The sequence below is a fragment of the Chrysoperla carnea genome, chromosome 3 (genome assembly GCF_905475395.1).
Source record: "Chrysoperla carnea chromosome 3, inChrCarn1.1, whole genome shotgun sequence".
NCBI classification, from domain to species: Eukaryota; Metazoa; Arthropoda; class Insecta; order Neuroptera; family Chrysopidae; genus Chrysoperla; species Chrysoperla carnea.
Genome location: NC_058339.1, coordinates 87578857 through 87600785, shown reverse-complemented (window position 1 = coordinate 87600785; position 21929 = coordinate 87578857). Strand labels below are relative to the sequence as shown.

At 28.0% G+C, this 21929-nt stretch overlaps 2 protein-coding genes across 2 annotated transcripts in view; one reads left to right on the top strand and one right to left on the bottom strand.

The window, feature by feature from the left end:
* The window catches only part of LOC123294755 (protein phosphatase 1 regulatory subunit 14C), a 153560-nt gene extending 144155 nt beyond the window's left edge, over positions 1–9405 (bottom strand). Inside the window, exon 1 of the mRNA XM_044875894.1 lies at positions 8944–9405. Coding sequence (XP_044731829.1) covers positions 8944–9063 — 120 coding nt within the window. The 5' untranslated portion in view covers positions 9064–9405. The remainder of the gene's footprint in view (positions 1–8943) is intronic.
* The window catches only part of LOC123294752 (nuclear transcription factor Y subunit beta), an 82519-nt gene that overhangs the window by 50227 nt on the left and 10363 nt on the right, over positions 1–21929 (top strand). The gene's annotated exons all lie outside the window — the stretch shown is intronic.

Below are 21929 nucleotides of genomic sequence, written 5' to 3'. Positions count from 1 at the left end.
AATAGCTGTGTTTTTTGAATTTTTAAATTAATTATGGTATGAATGGAATAGCTGTGTTTTTTGAATTTAATTAATAGTTGTGATGGGCTGGTGTAGTGTATGGTATATGCATGAAGGAGGTGCCCTCAGCCTCTGAAATTGAGGAGCTGATAAATGAAATTATCAGCGGAAAGGTGATAAAACACATATATGGTATCACAATGGGTTCTATAGCCTAAGTGTGTCCTTCGTGGACAGCCAATATAACCTAACCTAACCTAACCTAACCTAACCTAACCTAAATAGTCTAGAAACGCATTTGATATGCATATGACTTTCAACCCTTTTTTCAGTTATTCTTATAAAATCGTACCCGTAAGAACTTCGGGATAAAAAGTTTATATAAACACTCTTGGGTATAAATGCAACGACGTGTCAAAATTTTATTCCAAATCATCGCCTACTTTTCAATTAAAATAAATTTTTATATATAAGATATACTATGGATATACAAAACACTATTATATTTAATAAAAAGGCAACATCATTCCATACTCTCAAGCAGTCTCCTATCGAAGAACTGGCTATGCTCAATGTTGTTTCTTTACTTCATTGGTTGATTTTGAACCGGTGTTTTCAATGTGGTATGTATATCACGTGGTATGCATATCGCTTCCGAGATGACGATCCAAGCCATGATGTCCATCAAACTAGAATTTCTACCCCCTACAAAAAAACTATTCAGAATGGCAGAACCGTGTGAATTAACGCTCAGCTCAGCTATCGAATTGAAATAAAATTAGGACTGTTCAACCACTAAAACATGGGAAAGATTTTGTATGCATTACAGCAAAAAACCATACGGTTGATATCACATTCAGCGATCACTGCGGGGAGTGCATCGAGTCATTTAAATAATCTCCCCATCAAAATGAGATACAGTTTTCTAAGATGCTTGAGAAAAGCAACAGAGATTTTAAAATCACAGATACGGATTTCAATTAAATTAATATATAGAGGATTTTTGAGGTTTTCAAAATTAAATTTTATAATAAAGTTCTTATTGTGTAGACCTTCTAAAGATTTAATTAACGGTGAAATGTGTAAATATATTTAATTTTATAAAACCAACATAATTTTAAAAGTTAATATCGTTATTTGGTGTTTTTTTGGTATTTTACATTATAAATAATATGTAAAGATAAAGCCTTGTTAAAAGTATATATTTCAAATCGATATAACATTGAAATTCTTTTTAATAATTATATTATTAAATTAAAATATTAAATGTTGAGAAAATTTATAAAATTATATAGAAAATCCTGACCAATCTATTTTTAATTGAATTTAATATTCCTAGGTCATATTTTTACTTTCTATATAAACATGAAATATTCTTTACGAAAACCGTACTCGAAGATGGAAACCATCGTATTAATTTTTAATTTTTCTTTTCAAATAAATTCGTAAATGCTAAAAATCCGGTTTTTTTATATTTAACTTTTTTCAAAATTATTACAAAAATAAGTCAATAAAAATATGTTTATTAAAAAGCTCCGGTGTTAAAACTAATAAAATAATCCTAAATCACAAGCAGGCGGATTTTTTTATATTAACGTTTGCAAGAATTTTATTTTATTTTTTATTATGTTTATTTGTTATTTTTACTAGTAAAAGTATGTTATTTATGTAAGTAGTTTTTTAACTCCAATTCAAAATTACTTGTATAATTTTGACAAAAAAATTATTTTTTAATTTCGGAAAAAATTAGCAAATAAGAAAACGAAAAAAAAAACATATTAAATAAATAGGTATTTTGTGTACATCTTCTCCAAAAAAACTTTCTTTTAAACAAAAAATTATACATAATTATATCAAATCTGTTTGTTAAAACTTGAAACTATTTAAAAAAAACCAAACATAAGCCATTATTATTGCATATAACTGTAAAATTATAATTCTGTGTACAGAATTAAAATCTAATTATATTTACTCTTTTAAAACAGATGGAAGTTTCAACAACTGTAGATAGAAAATAAAACAAGCACTCCATAAGTACTCTATCAAAGCTAATGAGCTACTAGTGTAGATATATCGATAAATCGATACATTTTACGATATCTTCCAAACTCGAAGAATTTTTTGGAAGAATGAGAAGAATACTTTTTATACAGATGGTATTTTTCACAACTATAAATAGAAAATAAAGCTACTAAAAATTAGCAGTTCTAAAGTCTTACCAAAGCTAGTAAGCTGCTGTGTGTAGATATATTAATGCATTAGTTTATCCAAAATATCAGTGGTTACGGTATTATAACACCGATACTCACGGTCAAGATACTGATATTCAATAAAGATATCTTCTAGGACTCGATGAATTAATGGCGAAGAGTGAGAAGAAATTCAATGGATTTGTTATGGTACAAAGTGTATATACAGCTCTAAAAAATACACACTGTACTGGTATAAAAATTTAATATTTATGATGATATAAATTTTAACAATTATTAATGGTAGATGAAAACTCGCTTTTACTTATAGTCAAGAGAATAGAAATTATTTTTTTAGCATCGTAGAAAAATCCATTGAAATCTCTCTTAGCGTTTTTTTAAGTGAAATAATAAAGTGAACTTAGTGTGTAGAGAAAATTAAGAAAACAACATCCTCAGATTACAGCAATTTTGAAATAATCTTCTATTTGTTAAAAAATATTGTAACGTTCTGCCCCCAGTTTCGATGCAATCAAAGCACCACTAGGTAAATTTTTTGAAAAGTTTGAAAACGTTTATTACAAATGTACATTAATCATTCGGCACAAAATCAATTGAGAAAATCTTGATTTCCATATAAGCCGTCCATGAACATCATGGACTATTTTTGTTATACACAGCAACCTTAGATTCCAGACTCATTTACCTTTTTTCTAGAAAACTTTTTCAGTCGTCCACGATACCAGATTCGTTAAAATATTAATTGAAACTTAAGAAGATTGTTCAAGCTCAAATTCACAATTACGCACCTACATACGCTTGTTTTGTTAACCAATTTCCGGGTAAAACTAAGTTTCAGTGGCATGTTTTATGTAGTGCGAGTGAAATCTATGTTAACACAAACAAGGTTTTTGATTTATCAGTTATGGTTGCGGTCTGCCTATGTTACTAATAACGTTAATTACGAATAAGTCATTGTTTATAGTGTGAAGGGAGCCGCAATGAAATTTTTCAACATCCTTAAACCTTCCTCGTCTGGTATCACAATAGGCTCTATAGCCTAAGTGTATCCTTCGTGGACAGCCAATATAACTTAACCTAACCTAACCTAACCTAACCTAACCTAACCTAACCTAACCTAACCTAACCTAACCTAACCTAACCTAACCTAACCTGACCTAACCTGACCTTACCTAAACCTTACTCGGCGTTGGAGTTTAAATTGAATACGTCAAGTAAACCCATCGGAGAAAAAAGTTTTTCTTTGCTTTATTCTTCTGACTATGATTTAATTTATTAATAACCATACAACAATGACAAATTTTATATTATTAATGGACCATAAAATAATGCTATGAAAAAAAAAAAACAGTCATATATTCACAGCAGGAATTTCTAGAAATAAAACGAAATAAAAAATTAATAAGTTATTAAGTTTCTGTCATTTTTGGCTTATATACAATTACTAATACATCTAGTGATAGAAATTCATTGTTTCCTTGACATAGTTTTTAAAAACTTACGGCATTAAAAGTTCTTCATACTGTAAATAGTTGGGTCTTGGCAAAAGTATGCACTAAAATAAGGATGAGTAGCCTTGAAAATGAATCAAAACCTTTTTAACAATTTTTAAGCTATCTTTAAAGTGTTGCAGTTCTAACTAGTTCCTAACCGATCTCATTATATAATTCGCTGAATATAATCGTCTATTTTGAGTAAATTTATCTCAAAAAACTTTTTGAAAATTCATTTTTTGTGTCGAGAATGGTCTTATCTTAAGATTGTATTGTCATCCTATTAGAACAGTTGGTTAAGGTGTAACCAATTCCGTCCGCGGTATGCTTAGGGTAGTGGCTTCGATTCCCGCCGTCACAAAAATAATAATTTAATTATTAATTGTGATGGGCTGGTGTAGTGTATGGTATATGCATGAAGGAGGTGCACTCAGCCTCTGAAATTGAGGAGCTGATAAATGAAATTATCAGCGGAAAGGTGGTAAAACACATATATGGTATCACAATGGCCTAAGTGTGTCTTTCGTGGATAGCCAATATAACCTAACCTAACCTAAGATTGTATTTCTATGTGTATTACTTTTCTTTGTTTGAATTTATTTTCAATCTGCGGAGGAGGTTATAATTATATAATTAAAATATATAAATTATAACTAAAGCCTTGAATTTCGAAAGACAATAATAAAATATAATAAAAAAAACCTTCAATTTTAGCGGACATCGGACATACTAAAAGCATTATAATAAAACTTGATTATTTTTCGTTATACTATGATTTTAATATAAAGTATAGTTCGAAGGCGTTGAATTTATAACATTTATTTTTGAACAATACAATTTCAATTATATTTTTTATTTAATCAGTGGGCTCCAATTACAATTACAATATATTGTCATAGATATTATTTTAAATATAATATAGCCTTCAAACAATGTACAAAAGGTTCTTATCGTTGTTGAGTATGTAAAAGCTTAAGAAAGCAATTGCCCATACGAATTTGCTAGTTTTGCAAGTATATAAACTTCTAAATTACCATTAAATGAGAAAAGTTTGAAGTTTGAGAAAAAATATTTAAATATTTAAAACTAGAGTGATACCCACCCGCTTCGCTGGGTTTAAAAGTAAAGATTGATAATGATTGCTCTCGCTTATCCCGATTCGATAACACTCGAAATAATGGCAAGGATGGTTTTAAATTTAAATTATATTGGTTTCATTTTCAAAGAAATGAATTTTTGTTTTTTTTCTCGACTACTTTAGTTTAATATATTAAAAAGAAATAATTATTTTCTTAATAATTCCATATAAAGTGATTTTTCGATCTAATTAAATAGATTTAAAAAATTACTAATGTCTAAAGTTAGATGTTTATTTTCACAACTAAAAAAATCTAATATTGTGTAAATATAAATATAATAATATTTTATTCATTCAAATAATACAAATAACATATTTATTAAAGTTATAAAAATATACAGTTATTTTTGTTTTAAAATCATATATATTTATTTATTTTAACTTTGTAATTTTTACAGGTTTTTAACTTATAATAAACCTACACAATAATTTTGAAATAAATAAGTTATTTGTATTGTATTTAATTTATTGGTGTAACATCATACATCATGTAATGTTGTTATAATATATCAAAGAATAATATTTTATATTCTTGTGAAATTAAATACATTCAACATTAATTTTATTTTGAGTTTATGAAAAAATATTAAACAAGGTCGTACGATTACGGTAGTTAACAAACAAAGCTTGTTTTTTAAATGATTTTAATAAAAAAATTTTAATAAAAAATACTTTTTAAGGTACAAGCTTTTATTGTACTAAAAGGTAGAAAATAATTTTACCTATAAGCCACTCATACCCGACTATTTGTAAAAGCTTGTTGAAGCTTTTTTTAATAACACAGGCAATTTTGATTCGATCTTATTGGAATTTTTTTTGAAATCCACTAATTTTGGGTCATTTTTTTCAGCTGTGATGTCAGTTTTTCGCTAGTTATCACTTATATGCTTAATTCCGGGACCAGACCTCCACATTCTTGAAATCTAATAGAGCAAGGTTAATTTTGACCACAAATTTGAAAAGTATGGCCCAAATTTAGTAGGATTACATACTTTGTTGATCAAAATTGGATAAAATTTCGATGTAATAGAGCAAAATTAAATATTTTGAATTTTGATGACGTCATCAAGTTCAAAAATTCGATTTTTTTCATAACACAGGCAATTTTGATCCGATCTTATTGGAATTTTTTTTGAAACCCACTAATTTTGGGTCATTCTCTTCAGATGTGATGTCAGTTTTTCGCTAGTTATCACTTATGTGCTTAATTCCGGGACCAGACCTCCACATTCTTGAAACCTATTAGCGCTAGGTTAATTTTGACCACAAATTTGAAAAGTATGGCCCAAATTTAGTAGGATTACATACTTTGTTGATCAAAATTGGATAAAATTTCGATGTAATAGAGCAAAATTAAATATTTTGAATTTTGATGACGTCATCAAGTTCAAAAATTCGATTTTTTTCATAACACAGGCAATTTTGATCCGATCTTATTGGAATTTTTTTTGAAACCCACTAATTTTGGGTCATTCTCTTCAGCTGTGATGTCAGTTTTTCGCTAGTTATCACTTATATGCTTAATTCCGGGACCAGACCTCCACATTCTTGAAATCTAATAGAGCTATGTTAATTTTGACCACAAATTTGAAAAGTATGGCCCAAATTTAGTAGGATTACATACTTTGTTGATCAAAATTGGATAAAATTTCGATGTAATAGAGCAAAATTAAATATTTTGAATTTTGATGACGTCATCAAGTTCAAAAATTCGATTTTTTTCATAACACAGGCAATTTTGATCCGATCTTATTGGAATTTTTTTTGAAACCCACTAATTTTGGGTCATTCTTTTCAGCTGTGATGTCAGTTTTTCGCTAGTTATCACTTATATGCTTAACTCCGGGACCAGACCTCCACATTCTTGAAATCTAATAGAGCTATGTTAATTTTGACCACAAATTTGAAAAGTATGGCCCAAATTTAGTAGGATTACATACTTTGTTGATCAAAATTGGATAAAATTTCGATGTAATAGAGCAAAATTAAATATTTTGAATTTTGATGACGTCATCAAGTTCAAAAATTCGATTTTTTTCATAACACAGGCAATTTTGATCCGATCTTATTGGAATTTTTTTTGAAACCCACTAATTTTGGGTCATTCTTTTCAGCTGTGATATCAGTTTTTTGCTAGTTATCACTTATATGCTTAATTCCGAAACCAGACCTCCACATTCTTGAAACCTATTAGCGCTAGGTTAATTTTGACCACAAATTTGAAAAGTATGGCCCAAATTTTGTAGGATTGCATACTTTGTTGATCAAAATTGGATAAAATTTCGATGTAATGGAGCAAAATTAAATATTTTGAATTTTGATGACGTCATCAAGTTCAAAAATTCGATTTTTTTCATAACACAGGCAATTTTGATCCGATCTTATTGGAATTTTTTTTGAAACCCACTAATTTTGGGTCATTCTCTTCAGCTGTGATGTCAGTTTTTCGCTAGTTATGACTTATGTGCCTAATTCCGGGACCAGACCTCCACATTCTTGAAACCTATTAGTGCTAGGTTAATTTTGACCACAAATTTGAAAATTATGGCCCAAATTTAGTAGGATTACATACTTTGTTGATCAAAATTGGATAAAATTTCGATGTAATAGAGCAAAATTAAATATTTTGAATTTTGATGACGTCATCAAGTTCAAAAATTCGATTTTTTTAATAACACAGGCAATTTTGATCCGATCTTATTGGAATTTTTTTTGAAACCCACTAATTTTGGGTCATTCTTTTCAGCTGTGATGTCAGTTTTTCGCTAGTTATCACTTATGTGCTTAATTCCGGGACCAGACCTCCACATTCTTGAAATCTTATAGAGCTAGGTTAATTTTGACCACAAATTTGAAAATTATGGCCCAAATTTAGTAGGATTACATACTTTGTTGATCAAAATTGGATAAAATTTCGATGTAATAGAGCAAAATTAAATATTTTGAATTTTGATGACGTCATCAAGTTCAAAAATTCGATTTTTTTCATAACACAGGCAATTTTGATCCGATCTTATTGGAATTTTTTTTGAAACCCACTAATTTTGGGTCATTCTTTTCAGCTGTAATGTCAGTTTTTCGCTAGTTATCACTTATGTGCTTTATTCCGGGACCAGACCTCCACATTCTTGAAATCTAATAGAGCTAGGTTAATTTTGACCACAAATTTGAAAAGTATGGCCCAAATTTAGTAGGATTACATACTTAGTATATTTCAATTTTCGGTTTAATTCTTAAAAATTGTATTTACAAAAAAAATACAAATTAAATCTAAATATTTGATATTCTCCAATTTCGTAATAAATTTATAACGCTATTTTATGGTTTGCTTGACAAAATTTATTATTTCAATTAAAAAAATAACAAAATTTCGAATTCTCTTTTTTCAATTAAATAAAATATCATATTCGAAAAATGTATTAAAAAAAATAATTCAATTTGTCATAAATTCCACATAATATAGAAATGAAAATCTCGAGGGTACAATACTTAATAAAAAAATTAATTTGTTTAGATAAAATAAACACATTTAAATACATGTCACCAAAAAATATTTTTATTATAATTAAAAATAAAATGAATTCCTTGACAAATCAAAGATAGACATATTCACAAACAACTTCAAACGATATTTCAAAAATAGTTCACCCACTTGTTAGACTAGTTTTCTCGTGTTTTCAAGCTCAATATTTCTATAAGAAAATCAGGTCTTCGTTTTTTTGGTCCTCGTTTTAACGCAAGAATAAGGAAAAAAAAAACATATACAGTTTTTCCATCTTAAAATTTTTTTATAAGATTAAAGCGTAAAAATTTCTGAAATCTCAAAAGTTTGTCACAAAAAATACGGAAAATTACCTTGCAGTCTATATAAGTATTTATAAAAGGTTTAATTCTAGGAATTTGACCAAATTTATGATGAATTTATAATTATGTTAATGAACTTGAGGCCTAATAGTTTCTGAGAACCGTAAGAGTGTATTATTTTATATTATTTTGAAAATTTCTGAAATGAAATTCGATGCCAAAAATCCAATTAACATTTCCAATCAACAAATCGAATTTCGATTTATTTATAATTCTAATCAGATAGCCAATCACTTACCGTTGGAGTTGATGAAGTGTTTGGAACACAATTCTTCGAATATGGTGGTGGTAAACACACTGTTGGAGAATTTCCAGCACTATCCGTATAATATAATAATGGTCGTAATTTTGATGCCATTTTTTTTTCGATTTCAATTAAATAATCACTTCAATTAAGAAAAAAATGCACTTTTATAAAAAAAAAAGTTTCGAATTCACAAAATTAGAACACGTTCGTTTAACACAAATTCCTCGATATAAGACTTGTTTTTGAATTTTTAATTCCTGTTTTTTCGCTTGTAACAAACAAAAAAACGCAACGTAACAAACAAACACCTTTTTAATAAATAAAGTAAGTATGTAAGTATGTTTACAGTTTGTAAGTTCGATCGCACGATGATACTTAAGTAGTGTATAATATTATATTATTAAGACACGGACAGGTAACTTGCTTATTCACTTCTTGTTGTTCGTCTTCTTGTTGGATTATCTTGATTGTTGTGTTAAAATGAAAAAAATGTGTATAAATATTTTATGGAATGGGTACACTATATTATTTTGATTTTAAGTATGTATTAAATACTACAAATTCAGATACCATTGAGTTACGTTATCAATGATAACTTATCATCTTATATATAATTCCTTTACCAAATTTCATGATTCACCCCTCATTTTCAAACATATTATGTATAGGTTTGACGAAAAATATACTCACGGTTAAAAATGTACCACTTAGGAAAAAACACGCTAGACAAATAATTTGAACGAAAAAAGAATATCATAAAGTTACATAAATTTAAATAATAAGTTTATTAAGAAAACATGTTCGTTTTTACAGATGCTCTCCTTATACTCTAGACATATTATACTCAAAACATTATTAGGCAAACATGTTAGTTTTTACAGATGCTCTCCTTATACTTAAACATATAATACTCAAAACATTGTTAGGCAAACATGTTAGTTTTTACAGATGCTCTCCTAATATTCTAGACATATAATAACTATTTTAAATGTTCTCCTAATATTACTTTTAGAACTTTTGATTTTTCACCACTTTTCTACGAAATTTGTTGTTTGTTGTTTTTAGCCACGGGTACAGGGTAGCGAAGGAAGCGGAATTCCGCACGAATCAAGCTAGTTTATTTTAATACAAAAAAAAAAAAAAATTGGTTATAGTAAAGTACTGAAAAGTAAAACAAACAGATCCTTTAACTCAGTGCACCGTAAAATTCTTCATCAAACTAAGTTCTTAGCAATGCGTTTTTTATTTGACCTTGCATACTTCTCACTAGTTTTACTCTCCGATCACTTAGCCGCCACCAACATTTTTGGTACCCCAAACTACAAAATGAAACTCAACTAATAGAGCAACCTCAGGAAACAAAAGCCCCAGGAAACTATAGCAGTCGCAGTCGAAAAATTTTGTAAATTTTAAAATTTTTCAAGAGAACGGAGCTTTTAAATATTGGTATCAATGGTATAAGTTTTGATTACAAAAATCTTATTTGTAAAATAACTTCTAGTAAAATATCTTATTTTGATTATCAGAAAGTGATTTAAAGGAACCAGCGTAGATAACATATACCAAAATTTGGTTTTTATTTTTCGGGTTTTACGGAATATTCTAAAACGCAAAAACTTGTGAAATGTTTTCTTGCAAAATTATATCCGAAAATCAACCGTGTCTTTATTCCCATTGATTTCTCATGCAATTACATGCTAAGTATATTCTATTATAGAATTTATTCACTGAAAATGTAAAGGTCGAGAACATTGCTTGCGTTCCGATGTAGAACAACGAATTTTTCGATATGTTAGCAACGTCGAAGGTTCGAAAATTTTTCCTTATTTTAATCAAAATTGATATCCTTTGAGTCACTTTCGAGGCAAAAACGAGAAAGTAGCCTTACTGTCTAATCTAAAAATCTACGAAACACATGTTTTGATTTGAAAAAACTTTTGATTCTAAAAATCTCTAACTTTCTTGAACATCAAATAATATTAAAATAATTTGTAACAAAAATATTTTTATTGTAAATTACAATTTATAAAATTTTCCTTCATCTAAATTTCAATGTCAAGAGAAAATAAACTTAATTTTTATATTTTACTTAAAATTAATTAACAGAGTGTTCAACCTGAATTTTAATTTATTAAGAATTTTCCATCTAGAAAATTTAATTATAAATTTGGCACCCACCGTAATAACAAACATGAATCATATATTTTCAATTAATTATTCAAATTGCTTGAATAATAAATAAATTATATTGAAAAGTTGAAACTTTCGTAATTTAAATTTTTGGAAAACAATAACACACCAATTTTATAATAACTAGGTCAACAGCATTCCTTGGGAATTTAATTTAGGACATATTTTTAATAATCATTTGTTTTATCTGTATCAATAAAGTACTGATCGTGTATGTAATTTCAATGAACATCCAGTACCCGATGTCTCATGGGGAAATTTTTTTCGATAATTAACAGATTGCTGTAATGGAGCCAATATTTATTTATAGACATGGAGACACTAAAACAGAAGTTTTAATTAGAGCCACCCTTAAAGCATTGATTTAGCTAATTATTGAAATAATAAATAAATGAATGATAATCAAAACGCTTGTCGTCGGGATGGAATCGTGCAAGGCGGCTAATCGAACTTATTCGAACAAATTTTCCAACAAAAGCAAAAATTTTGCGCATTAAAAGGAGTTACGTTAATTTTTCAACATGTTTCATTCTTTTCTAACAATATTGTTAATAAATTAAAAAGTTTGATAAAATTGATGATAATAAAAAAATTTAGTTCTTTCAAACACTCCCATAACCTTCATACAAAGTATATCAATTTACCTTGAAAGTCTTTTTTTTGGGTAAAGTAATTTATTTAACCTTCAAATTGATAAGCAATGATAACATAACTGACTCATCCCGTTATTGAAATGATTTGGCTTACCATGCAGTCTAAATTTTTATAAAACCTTGTAAGTTTTTTTTTTATACTGATAAAAAAAATTTTAAAATAAGTTCTTGGTTTTCACTAATAACAATAGAAATTTCGAAAATCATCCTTTAAATTTGATCAAATAGAAGGAAACAAAAAAATTACACAGAAGCCACAGAGTGACACAAAATATGTAACCTCTTCGTGTCTTCGTGTCGAAGTACTTTGAAGTTTTGAGATAGAAAAAGCTAAGTATCATGCATGAGGTACTTTGTCTTGTATAAAGTATACATAAAAATTTAAAATAAATGTAAAAATTTGATTTCATAATAAAAATATTCCTTCCATTGATAAGAAATGATAAAAGGATTTATTCATACCATTGTTAAAATGATTTGTCTTAACATGAAGTCTAAATTTTAAAAAAGGCTTGTTTTAATTTCTTAGCTATTATTAAGTCATGAGTTTCATTAGTTTCGATAAAAATTATAAATTATTCAAAATTATATATATATACACACCAAAATTTCATTCAGCTTTATTATCTACCTCTGCAAAAAATCTTCGAATTTGGGACACAATTAAATACTTTCTAATTTTGGAATCTGTTGCGCAAAAATTTTATTACGCCTTGTCTCTTTGTACAGAGTGATTTATATAAAGTTTACTACCTACTAAAATTTCGAGCGGTCTTAGTATATTTATTGTAAAATAATTTTTATAATTTTGATACGCTTAACTTCATATAAAATTTAAGGATAACATTTCTCACAATTTCAACTCTCAGAGTACAAAGCGGAAAGAAGAATTTTTTAGCAATAAATTAAAAAACTGGAAAATACAAATTTTCAAGTGAGCTATTGCGGTTCCAAATCCGATGATTTTCCGCATAGATATTGATTATTGACAATTTCCTTTTTTATGAGTACAATACCATTTCCATCATGGGGCTACTACTACTGCTGGGGAAGATTTCTTTAGACACAAATTTAGTGTTCCATATTTTAAATTAGAGCCATTTCTTTCCAAAGACCAAGAAGTAACTCAATTCAATATTAATTTGTACTATAATACGTTTTTTAATATAAAGTATATAATAATTATAATCGGTATAAACTATAGTATATAAATTTAAATAAGCGACACAGGCAAACATTCAATAAATACATAGTATAAGTATAGTATTAAGTAAACTTACTATATACAAGATGATTCAATAAAACCACCAGTTTCGTTATATAAGACACCAAAAATTGGTATTTCTTGGTTTATATACTTACTGGCTGACCCGAAAGATGTTGTCCTGGAAAAATTTAACTTATACTATGCTTAGGCTGCCCTCTTTACCCATCCTGTTAAAACCATCCCGCTTAACACATTCCGCTAAACCCATTCCGCTAAATCCATCCCGTTAAACCGAAATTTTACTCCTGTCTATTGGACAAGCCATGCTTTTTAGCCGATCCTTCGGCCTGGATGGTATCGTTGGCAGTGGAGTTCGCTGCGCTTGCATATACCTCTAATAAATACCTATTTACAATACCGGAATTATAATAAGTAATATCTCAATACTATTAAAAATACATAGTACATAGTAAGTTGTAATAATAATGTAATTTTAATAATAAATAATACCTCAATACTATTAAAAATACGTAGTACGTAGTATAATGGAAGAGTCAGGCTCAAAAAATTGAATTAATCAGCTTTAGTAAATTCAACGAATTTTTTTTTTTGGTCTGGTTCATAATCCAGTAAGTTGTAATATATGATTTATATGCGCTCCCACCATTTAATGAAATTTAAGTTTTTTGATGCGAAACCCTTTAAAACAGTTGTGCTGGACCGAATGGAAATAAAATCTAAATCATCATCGCATCCACTTGAACGCACGAAAAAAGTTTCATCAAAATCGTTCCGTTTAGGAAGAGTATAGTCACTAACATCAAACAACACTCGAAATATATATATAATGGATATAAGTTAATTTATAACTTGAAAAGTTATGCTAGAAACTTGAAAAGAAAAGTTGTGCTAGAATGTGCTAGAGTTGTGCTTCAATGTGCCGTCGAGAAAATTGGAAAATTCAGAAAAATAGAGGAATGGCGGTATAGTCACTAATATCAAACAACACTCGAAATATATATAATAGATATAAGTTAATTTATAACTTCAAAAATAATACGAATTTTGCTTTTCAATTTTTTGAGTGAAAAAACCCCTTAATGGGACGCTTTTTAAGATTCACTCCGTATAATTTTATATTCATAGTATACAAATTGAAGAACAGTGGTGATGATGGTAAGGTCTATGACACGATCAATTTTGTTGAGTATACCTTCTTATATTATTTTTTTAATGTGATGTCATCTGTATCTGTAAATAATGTAATGTAGTGTTTGTAGTCAGCAGTCACTGACTATATCAAGCAAGCTTTATATACAAAAAAAAAAAATTAAATTTACACATATTTGTGTAATTATTCTTAATAGTTTTATTGTGAAATATTTCGTAAGTTATAAATAAAACTTCATTGTATATCTACTAGTTAAGTTGAAGAAACGAATATTTGCATTCGCATCCGCGAATATTCGCGTATTTTTTATCATTCGTATTCGCCAAAATATGTTTTACTTTGAAAAACTCAAAATTTTGTATTTAGCGCTCCCCCTCCCATGTATATCGGTCGATTTTTCTCATTAACGAACTTGACCTTTCAAATACCAATAACTTTCTTGATACCAAATTTTATTCAAATCGGACTTAAACTGCGACCGTTAGAGACCTTACAGATACATAAACGTATAGATACATATCTATGTATATTGTATACACATAAATGTATACATATATATATATATATATATATATATATATATATATATACTAGCTTGATACCCGCCCACATTTTTTTAAGAAATTATCCCTATATATTATAAATGTGAAAGTAAGCACGTTTGTTTGTTTGTTTGTTGCTTTGTTACGCTTTCACACTAAAACTAGCGAATGGTTTTTAATGAAACAGTACAGCTAATATAGCTAATATATCAGAATAACACATGAACTATAATTTATAAAGATATTATTTTTTTACTAAAAAAATAAAAAAATTTAATTAAATTGACATTTACCATATGTCAAATGTAAAAATCATGGCCAACTTTTTTAATATACTCAATGAATTTTACATTTAACAAAATTGAAAACTGTGTATATCAAGAGAGGATGGAAGCGGGCTTGTATCAATCTAGTATCTTTATAAATTATAGCTCATGTGCTATTCTGATGTATGAGCTATATGGTTGTACAGATTCATTACAATCCATTCGTTGTTTTTACGTTAAAGCGTAACAAACAAACAAAAAAGCATCCTTACTTTCACATTTATAATATATAGGGATAAATTTTAACGATGGTTTATTTTGACATCTATTAGGTAGGGTCGATGAACATTTGAAGAAATTTTTTCATCAGTACAAAAGCAATAGCTCCTTTTCCTTTGGCAATTCGCTAATATCTATTAATGGCATAAAATTATCTTCCCAAAAAAGCTAGTTTTTATTTTAATTAAAAGTAGTGAAATTCTAAAAAAGAACCCCCATAAAAAAATTCAAATTAATTTTTAATTTATGAATGTACTTCGAATTTTAGATCCCATAAATGTTCCATCAATATTTTTTTCTGTCTGCGGTAATTATAAAAACATTAGTCTTGCATACGTAAGCATGTATTTCACAAATTATATTATCATCTCCTGAACAAAAAAGAAAAAACTTGTAGAAAAGTACAGAAAAAGCTTTATCTTCAAATGAAAACCATTTTCAGCAGACGGATCTTTTAAGTGAATTCGTTAAATAAATTATGAAAACTGTATAAGCTATTCCTAGAATAAAAAGCACGTAGTTTCTACGGTAAAGTGTATTCTCTTCATTTAAAATAAATTATAATACAGTACAACTTAGATATGTATATAAAATATTTCATTTAGAATAATTTTCTATATTTACAATTTATTTAGAATGATTTTCTATTTGAGACGTTACCCAAAATAAATAAATTTATAGAAACATTTACAATTTAACGACGGAAATTGTAGGAGGAATCCAACTTTTTGTTTTCAAAAAATCCTGGAAAATGAAAATAAAGGAAAATATTATTTAAAAGAAATCAACCAAGAAATAAATACACTATTTAGATTTAGACTAATTTGTTCCGTTCATTTCACTGTTTTTTATTTCACTTATTTTGATTTTACAACCTTTTATTTAGTATCATACTGTTCGTTGTTTGTAATCAAATCTTGGCAAAATAAATTTATCCCACTTTCCGATTTCCGAGTTGTGCTAAAATGTGCCGTCGAGAAAATTGGAATATTCAGAAAATAAGATACAGAAATGGCAACCAAAAATAATTTTTTTGTCAGCAGGGGAATTTCATTTTTTGGAAAAAAAAAATTTTGGGCAAAATTTTGCTACAATGTGCCGTTGAGAAAATTGGAAAATTCCGAAAAATACAGAAGTGGCAGCCAAAAATAATTTTCTTGTCAGCAAGGTAATTTCGTTTTTTGGAAAAAAAAAAATATATTGGGAAAAATTGTGCTTAGATTATAGCACAACCAGAGCACAATATTGCTCAACCTTGCTAACGCAAAATTTGTTTTTGGCTGCTATTCCTGTATTTTTCCGAATTTTCCAATTTTCTTGACAGCACATTATAGCACAATCCTAGCACAATTTTACACATTGTAGTTTTTTTGGAAAAAAACGAAATAACCCTGCGGACAAACAAAATATTTCTGTATTTCCGAAAGTTTCCAATTTTCTCGGCGGTTGATTGTAGCACAACCCTAGCACAATTTTACCCAATATTATTATTTTTTCGAAAAACCAAAATCACCCTGCTGACGAAAAATTTAATTTTTGGCCGCCATTCCTCTATTTTTCTGAATTTTCCAATTTTCTCGAAGGCACATTGTAGCACAACTTTTTAAATGCGAAAATCAGCCTGCTGACTTCCAGCACATTATTTTTTTGGTAATATGAATGCAATTTGTATTATCTTAAATACATAATTTAGCCGCTGGGAACATTTACTTTTAAAAACATCAAATAGATTTGTTTGATTTGTTTCATACATCGATTTGAATTTCCTGCCTTCTTTAAGACACAGATTTTACTGTAACTATTCAACAATTTTAGAGTACATCTTGTAAATATGTAATAATAATGATCATACCAAAAACTAAATAATAAGTACATACAAACTCATCTCCATTATACAACAGTTCATTTACTTTCTACGATAAATATTATTTTAAGATGTAAATCCTATGTTTGTTTTATTGCGTTTGTTTTGTTCAGATGAGATGTTACTCCCCTTAACGACAAAAATAATAAAAATAATAATAATAATAATTGTAAATTAAACAATAGTGGATAAAATAAATGAAAAAACAAATTACTTTCATAAAAATAACTAAAGATAATATTTAAATGAAAAAGAAATGTTTTCTCTTTCATTGGAATTGTCAGTATCAATTTAACTGTAGACATTATATTTATATTTTTTTGTTTTTTAGTAAATATTATTATTTTTTTATATGAAGTAGGTATCTACTTCGATTTGCAATTATATTGAAATAATAATTAGATAAATTATAATAAAAATTATTATGTTTGCAAGTTTTTAAATGATGAATATTATATTTTTGGAAATAGAGATTATTCTGTGTCCAATCTTTTAAAAAATAAAATTTATTACTTTCAAATCTTCAATTTAAAGTGAATTTTATAATTTCTAAGAGTTGAAGAGAATTGAAATAATGACTAAATTTTTTTATCACTTCAGGTGAAGAATTCTCACTGCCCAAACAGAAAAGTGAAGTTGATTTTTGAAAAACTTTAGAAGTACACAAAATATGAACGTTTAAAATTCCTAATTAAGCAAAGAGTGATAAGAGATATTTTAAAAGTGACATCGTTGTTGAGTATCGCTTCTCTTTGCAAGAAAGAGACTATCAACACTTTTTGAATGCTTATAACTTCTTCAATTCTTTTTTAAATGAACTTTAATTAACCTTTCAAATTTGGTTTTGCTACTGCAAATCTGCTTTTGGAGATGCCATAATTCTACAAATAGATGGTTATACAATATTTTTTATCAAAGCATCTAGCAAAAGTAGTTTGTTTTGAATAAAAAACTTATTCTGTGAAATTTTGTTTTTTCTCTCACGGTGTAACACTTTGAATAAACGTCTGAATTAATTTCGCTCTTTCAAATGCATCAGGGCCGCATTCATGCATCATAAAGTCAGTGCAACTAATGTTCTCAGCCCTCCCTTCACCACTTTGGGGCACTCACCTGTTGCGTTGGAAATTGCTTTCGTCTATCGCCAAGAGATAAATTCCGAGATTCTTTCAAAAGGATCTCTAAACCCAAAAGCAAAATATCTTTATGATTGTTATCCAGAAGTCGACTCTTGACAATGAGTTAGTAGGTACAACTCCCTGAATTGGCAAGGCCTTATGAACGGTAAATCGGAGAATGTGAAGGTAAATTTCTTTATAGCATAATAATAGAAAACAATTTGCACTTTTAGAAGTGCATAAATATTTCTTCACATACATTTGTCAATGATCGTGTCAAATTGCAGTGGAGAAAGAAATTTATTGATGATTCCACCAGGCATTGATGGTTACAGACTAGGGCCTACTTATTATTCAATAGTTTCTTGATCATACTGCTATTAATTTTCGGACACAACTTTCCCTTTAATTGAGATAAAATACAGCAATTTTTCCCTTAGAAAAAAATGTTCAGTTCCATTTCACGATAAATATTGTCATGCAACTAGATTATTCAATTGAAATTTAACTGGCCTGCGGTTATTACATGCATATCACTTGAAATAATTTGTTAACATAGTATAAAGAAAGTTCAGGAAATTATTATAGTTTTTTTTTTACTTATTTGTTAATCATAGTTGCATGTTTTATTTAGAACAATACTCTTAGTTCTTATTTACTTATTTTCATCTAATACATATATCTAAATACAGCGTGTTGCAAGTTATAACAGCAAGGCACAAATGGTAGGTAATGTTAAAATAATGACATTTTCCAAATTCAAATTGGCCGTAAAACCTGTCGTTTAGAAGAAAAACTATATTTTTGCGAATAAAGTAAAGCCTCGATAATCGGAAACGTCTTGTTATCGGTCACTTTTCCCGCCACTCTCCACAATCACTCAAAAGTGATATTGTTTGTTTAAATATACATCTAATATGATTCATAGTTATGATTCTAAAAATAAAATTGCATCTCAATAACGCATGTTTGATGCTGTGTGTACAGTCTCGCTTAAGTACATACATTCCAATGCTGTTTTTGCATTACTTCGTTTTATTTATAATGTATTGCCAAAACGCTTTAGAAAAATTGGAAATTTTACAGTACGAGCTAATTGGATCTATCGTGATTTAAGGCTCACGGTGATAAATTACGAAAACTAGCGTTTAAAATATGGGTGTGTCATCGACCCGTTTCTAAAAAATCTAGCGCCACTGGCTTTATTATAAATACAATAACGTTATGTAAAACCATACTTAGAGCATTGTGTGCCGAAATTTTTCAATTTTTTTAAGTAGTCGTTGTGTAAATAAGCACAATAGATAATACCGTTTTTATTCCAAAATTTTTACACCCTATGTGTAGGAAAAATGCTTTCACGTTTAAAAGTATCTATTAAGAAATTGTCATTATTTTAAACTTATCTATCACTTGTGGAAATTCTGCTGTTATAACTTGGGCCACCCTGTAATACGTAAGAATAATTACTTTTTATTTAAAATTCAAATCTAATTAATTAATTGAAAGTAAATAAACAATAAACTATTGTGACTACAAAAAATTGCATGTATCTAATTTAATTTGCTGGTTCTAAAAAGTAAAGTAATTCGTAAAAATATGTCATAACATGGGATAAAGCAAGAATATGACAAAAATTTGACCAGGATAACCGTTGACTAGGGCTGCCACCACTCCAAATTTGATTGGGAGACTCTAGAAATGTAGTTTTTCCCCATCCCCAATATCCACCAGAATCCATATCATTCATTTTTAAAAAGTTAATTGCTTAACATGTCTCCCTTATTTAAAATATATTCACTTTATGATTTATAAGTTTCTAGTTTAAGAAGATCGTTTTAAAAAAGAAACTTTTTTTGTATTTGAATTTTTCTGCAAATTTAATCTTATAAATGTTAAATAAATTAAACGATATTTTCTACATTAGACTCAATTTAATGAAATTAGAACACTCGACGTATCATAATTTAATTTAATAATTACATTGATATAAAATTTGGTAATTTAATTATTGAATTAGCTGCTCGTTAAATCAGTAAACAATTTTTTAATAATAATACCAGACTAAAAAGATCATTCACAAAAAGTCAGTTTTAAAGTAAAAATTATTTTGATGAGTATATAGTAACAAAATGAATCATTTTACATTGATAATGTAAAATTAATTTAGGTAATTAAAAATAATTGATATATTAATTATCAATTGAACACATGTAATATTTATTGTACATCGTCAAAAGTTCGTTAAAAGTTTATAGTTCACTTCGTACATTATATTTTAAATAGTACGAAGAAATCAAATTTGGGCAAACAGTAAATTTACTGAATGGATTAAGAGCCAGGCAAAGAAAAATTCGTTGAATTAACTAAAGCTGATAATTTGAGGAATGGTTATAGTAGTTGTGTACACACACCTACTCCGTAGGATCCATCTTGTAAATCGTTAGAGATAGAACAAAAGTTAAAATGTAAAAAATGTTCCTTATCAAAAAATAAACAACTTTTGTTTGAAACATTTTTTTGTAAACATCACTGTTTACTCACGAGGGCACACATTAGATGCAAATTTTATAGTATGTATTAATATGGGATTATCAGTCATGTATGTGTGACATGTATAGGTATATTTGTAATGTGATAGAGTAATTAACACTGTGTATACATGGTATTTCAACAATTAACTCAGTCAATGGTTTGTTTTCACTTGGTTATTCAACATCTCAATTTCAGACAGATATTCTCAATATGATAGATATTAAACGGAAATTTTAAGTTTCTTCTGGTTGAAAAACAGTAAAAACATGATGGAAACCTGAATTGGTTTAATCGGATTGCCTGAGATTTAATTAAGCTATGACTAAGTTAGATCTCCTTTTTGTCTAAATTTGTATTTGCCTAGCACAGTATATAATTGTTACACATAGCGTTACTATGTATGTAAAACGTAGTAATAAGTACCTAAGTCAAATCAGAGGAAGTAATTACTCTTCTTGTTCAATATATGGTAATTTTAATTTCAATTATAAAGTTATACACAAGTGAAAACAAACAATTGACTGAGTTAATTGTTGAAATACCATGTATAGTCAGTGTTGATTTCTTTATCACATTACATATACCAACATGTGACACATACATAACTGATAATCAAGTATAGTACATATTATAAAATTTCCGCCCTAATTGTCGCCCTCACGGGTAAATAGTGATGTTTACGAAAAAATGTTTCAAACTAAAGTTGTTTAATTTTTGATAAGGAACATTTTTTACATTTAAACTTCTGTTCTATCTCTAACGGTTTACAAGATGGGTCCTACGGACCCAAGTCCCAATTGACCTATGATGCTCATTTACGAACTTGACCTCACTTTTTACGTCTTGAGTACGCTGTAAAAAGTTCAGCTCGATATCTTTTTTCGTTTTTGAGTTATCGTGTCCACAGACGGATACACAAACAAATAATACAATCTTATAAGTGACGTATATGTTTGAAATAAACAATGTTGTTGCTATGCAAATAATTGATACTATGTGTTATATATAATATATAACATATCAATTATGTTCTGAACTAATTTGCACTGTCACGGGTAAACAATAATCTTTACAAAAAAATGTTTCAAACAAAAGTTGTTTATTTTTTTGTAAGGAACATTTTTTACATTTAAACTTTTATTCTATCTCTAA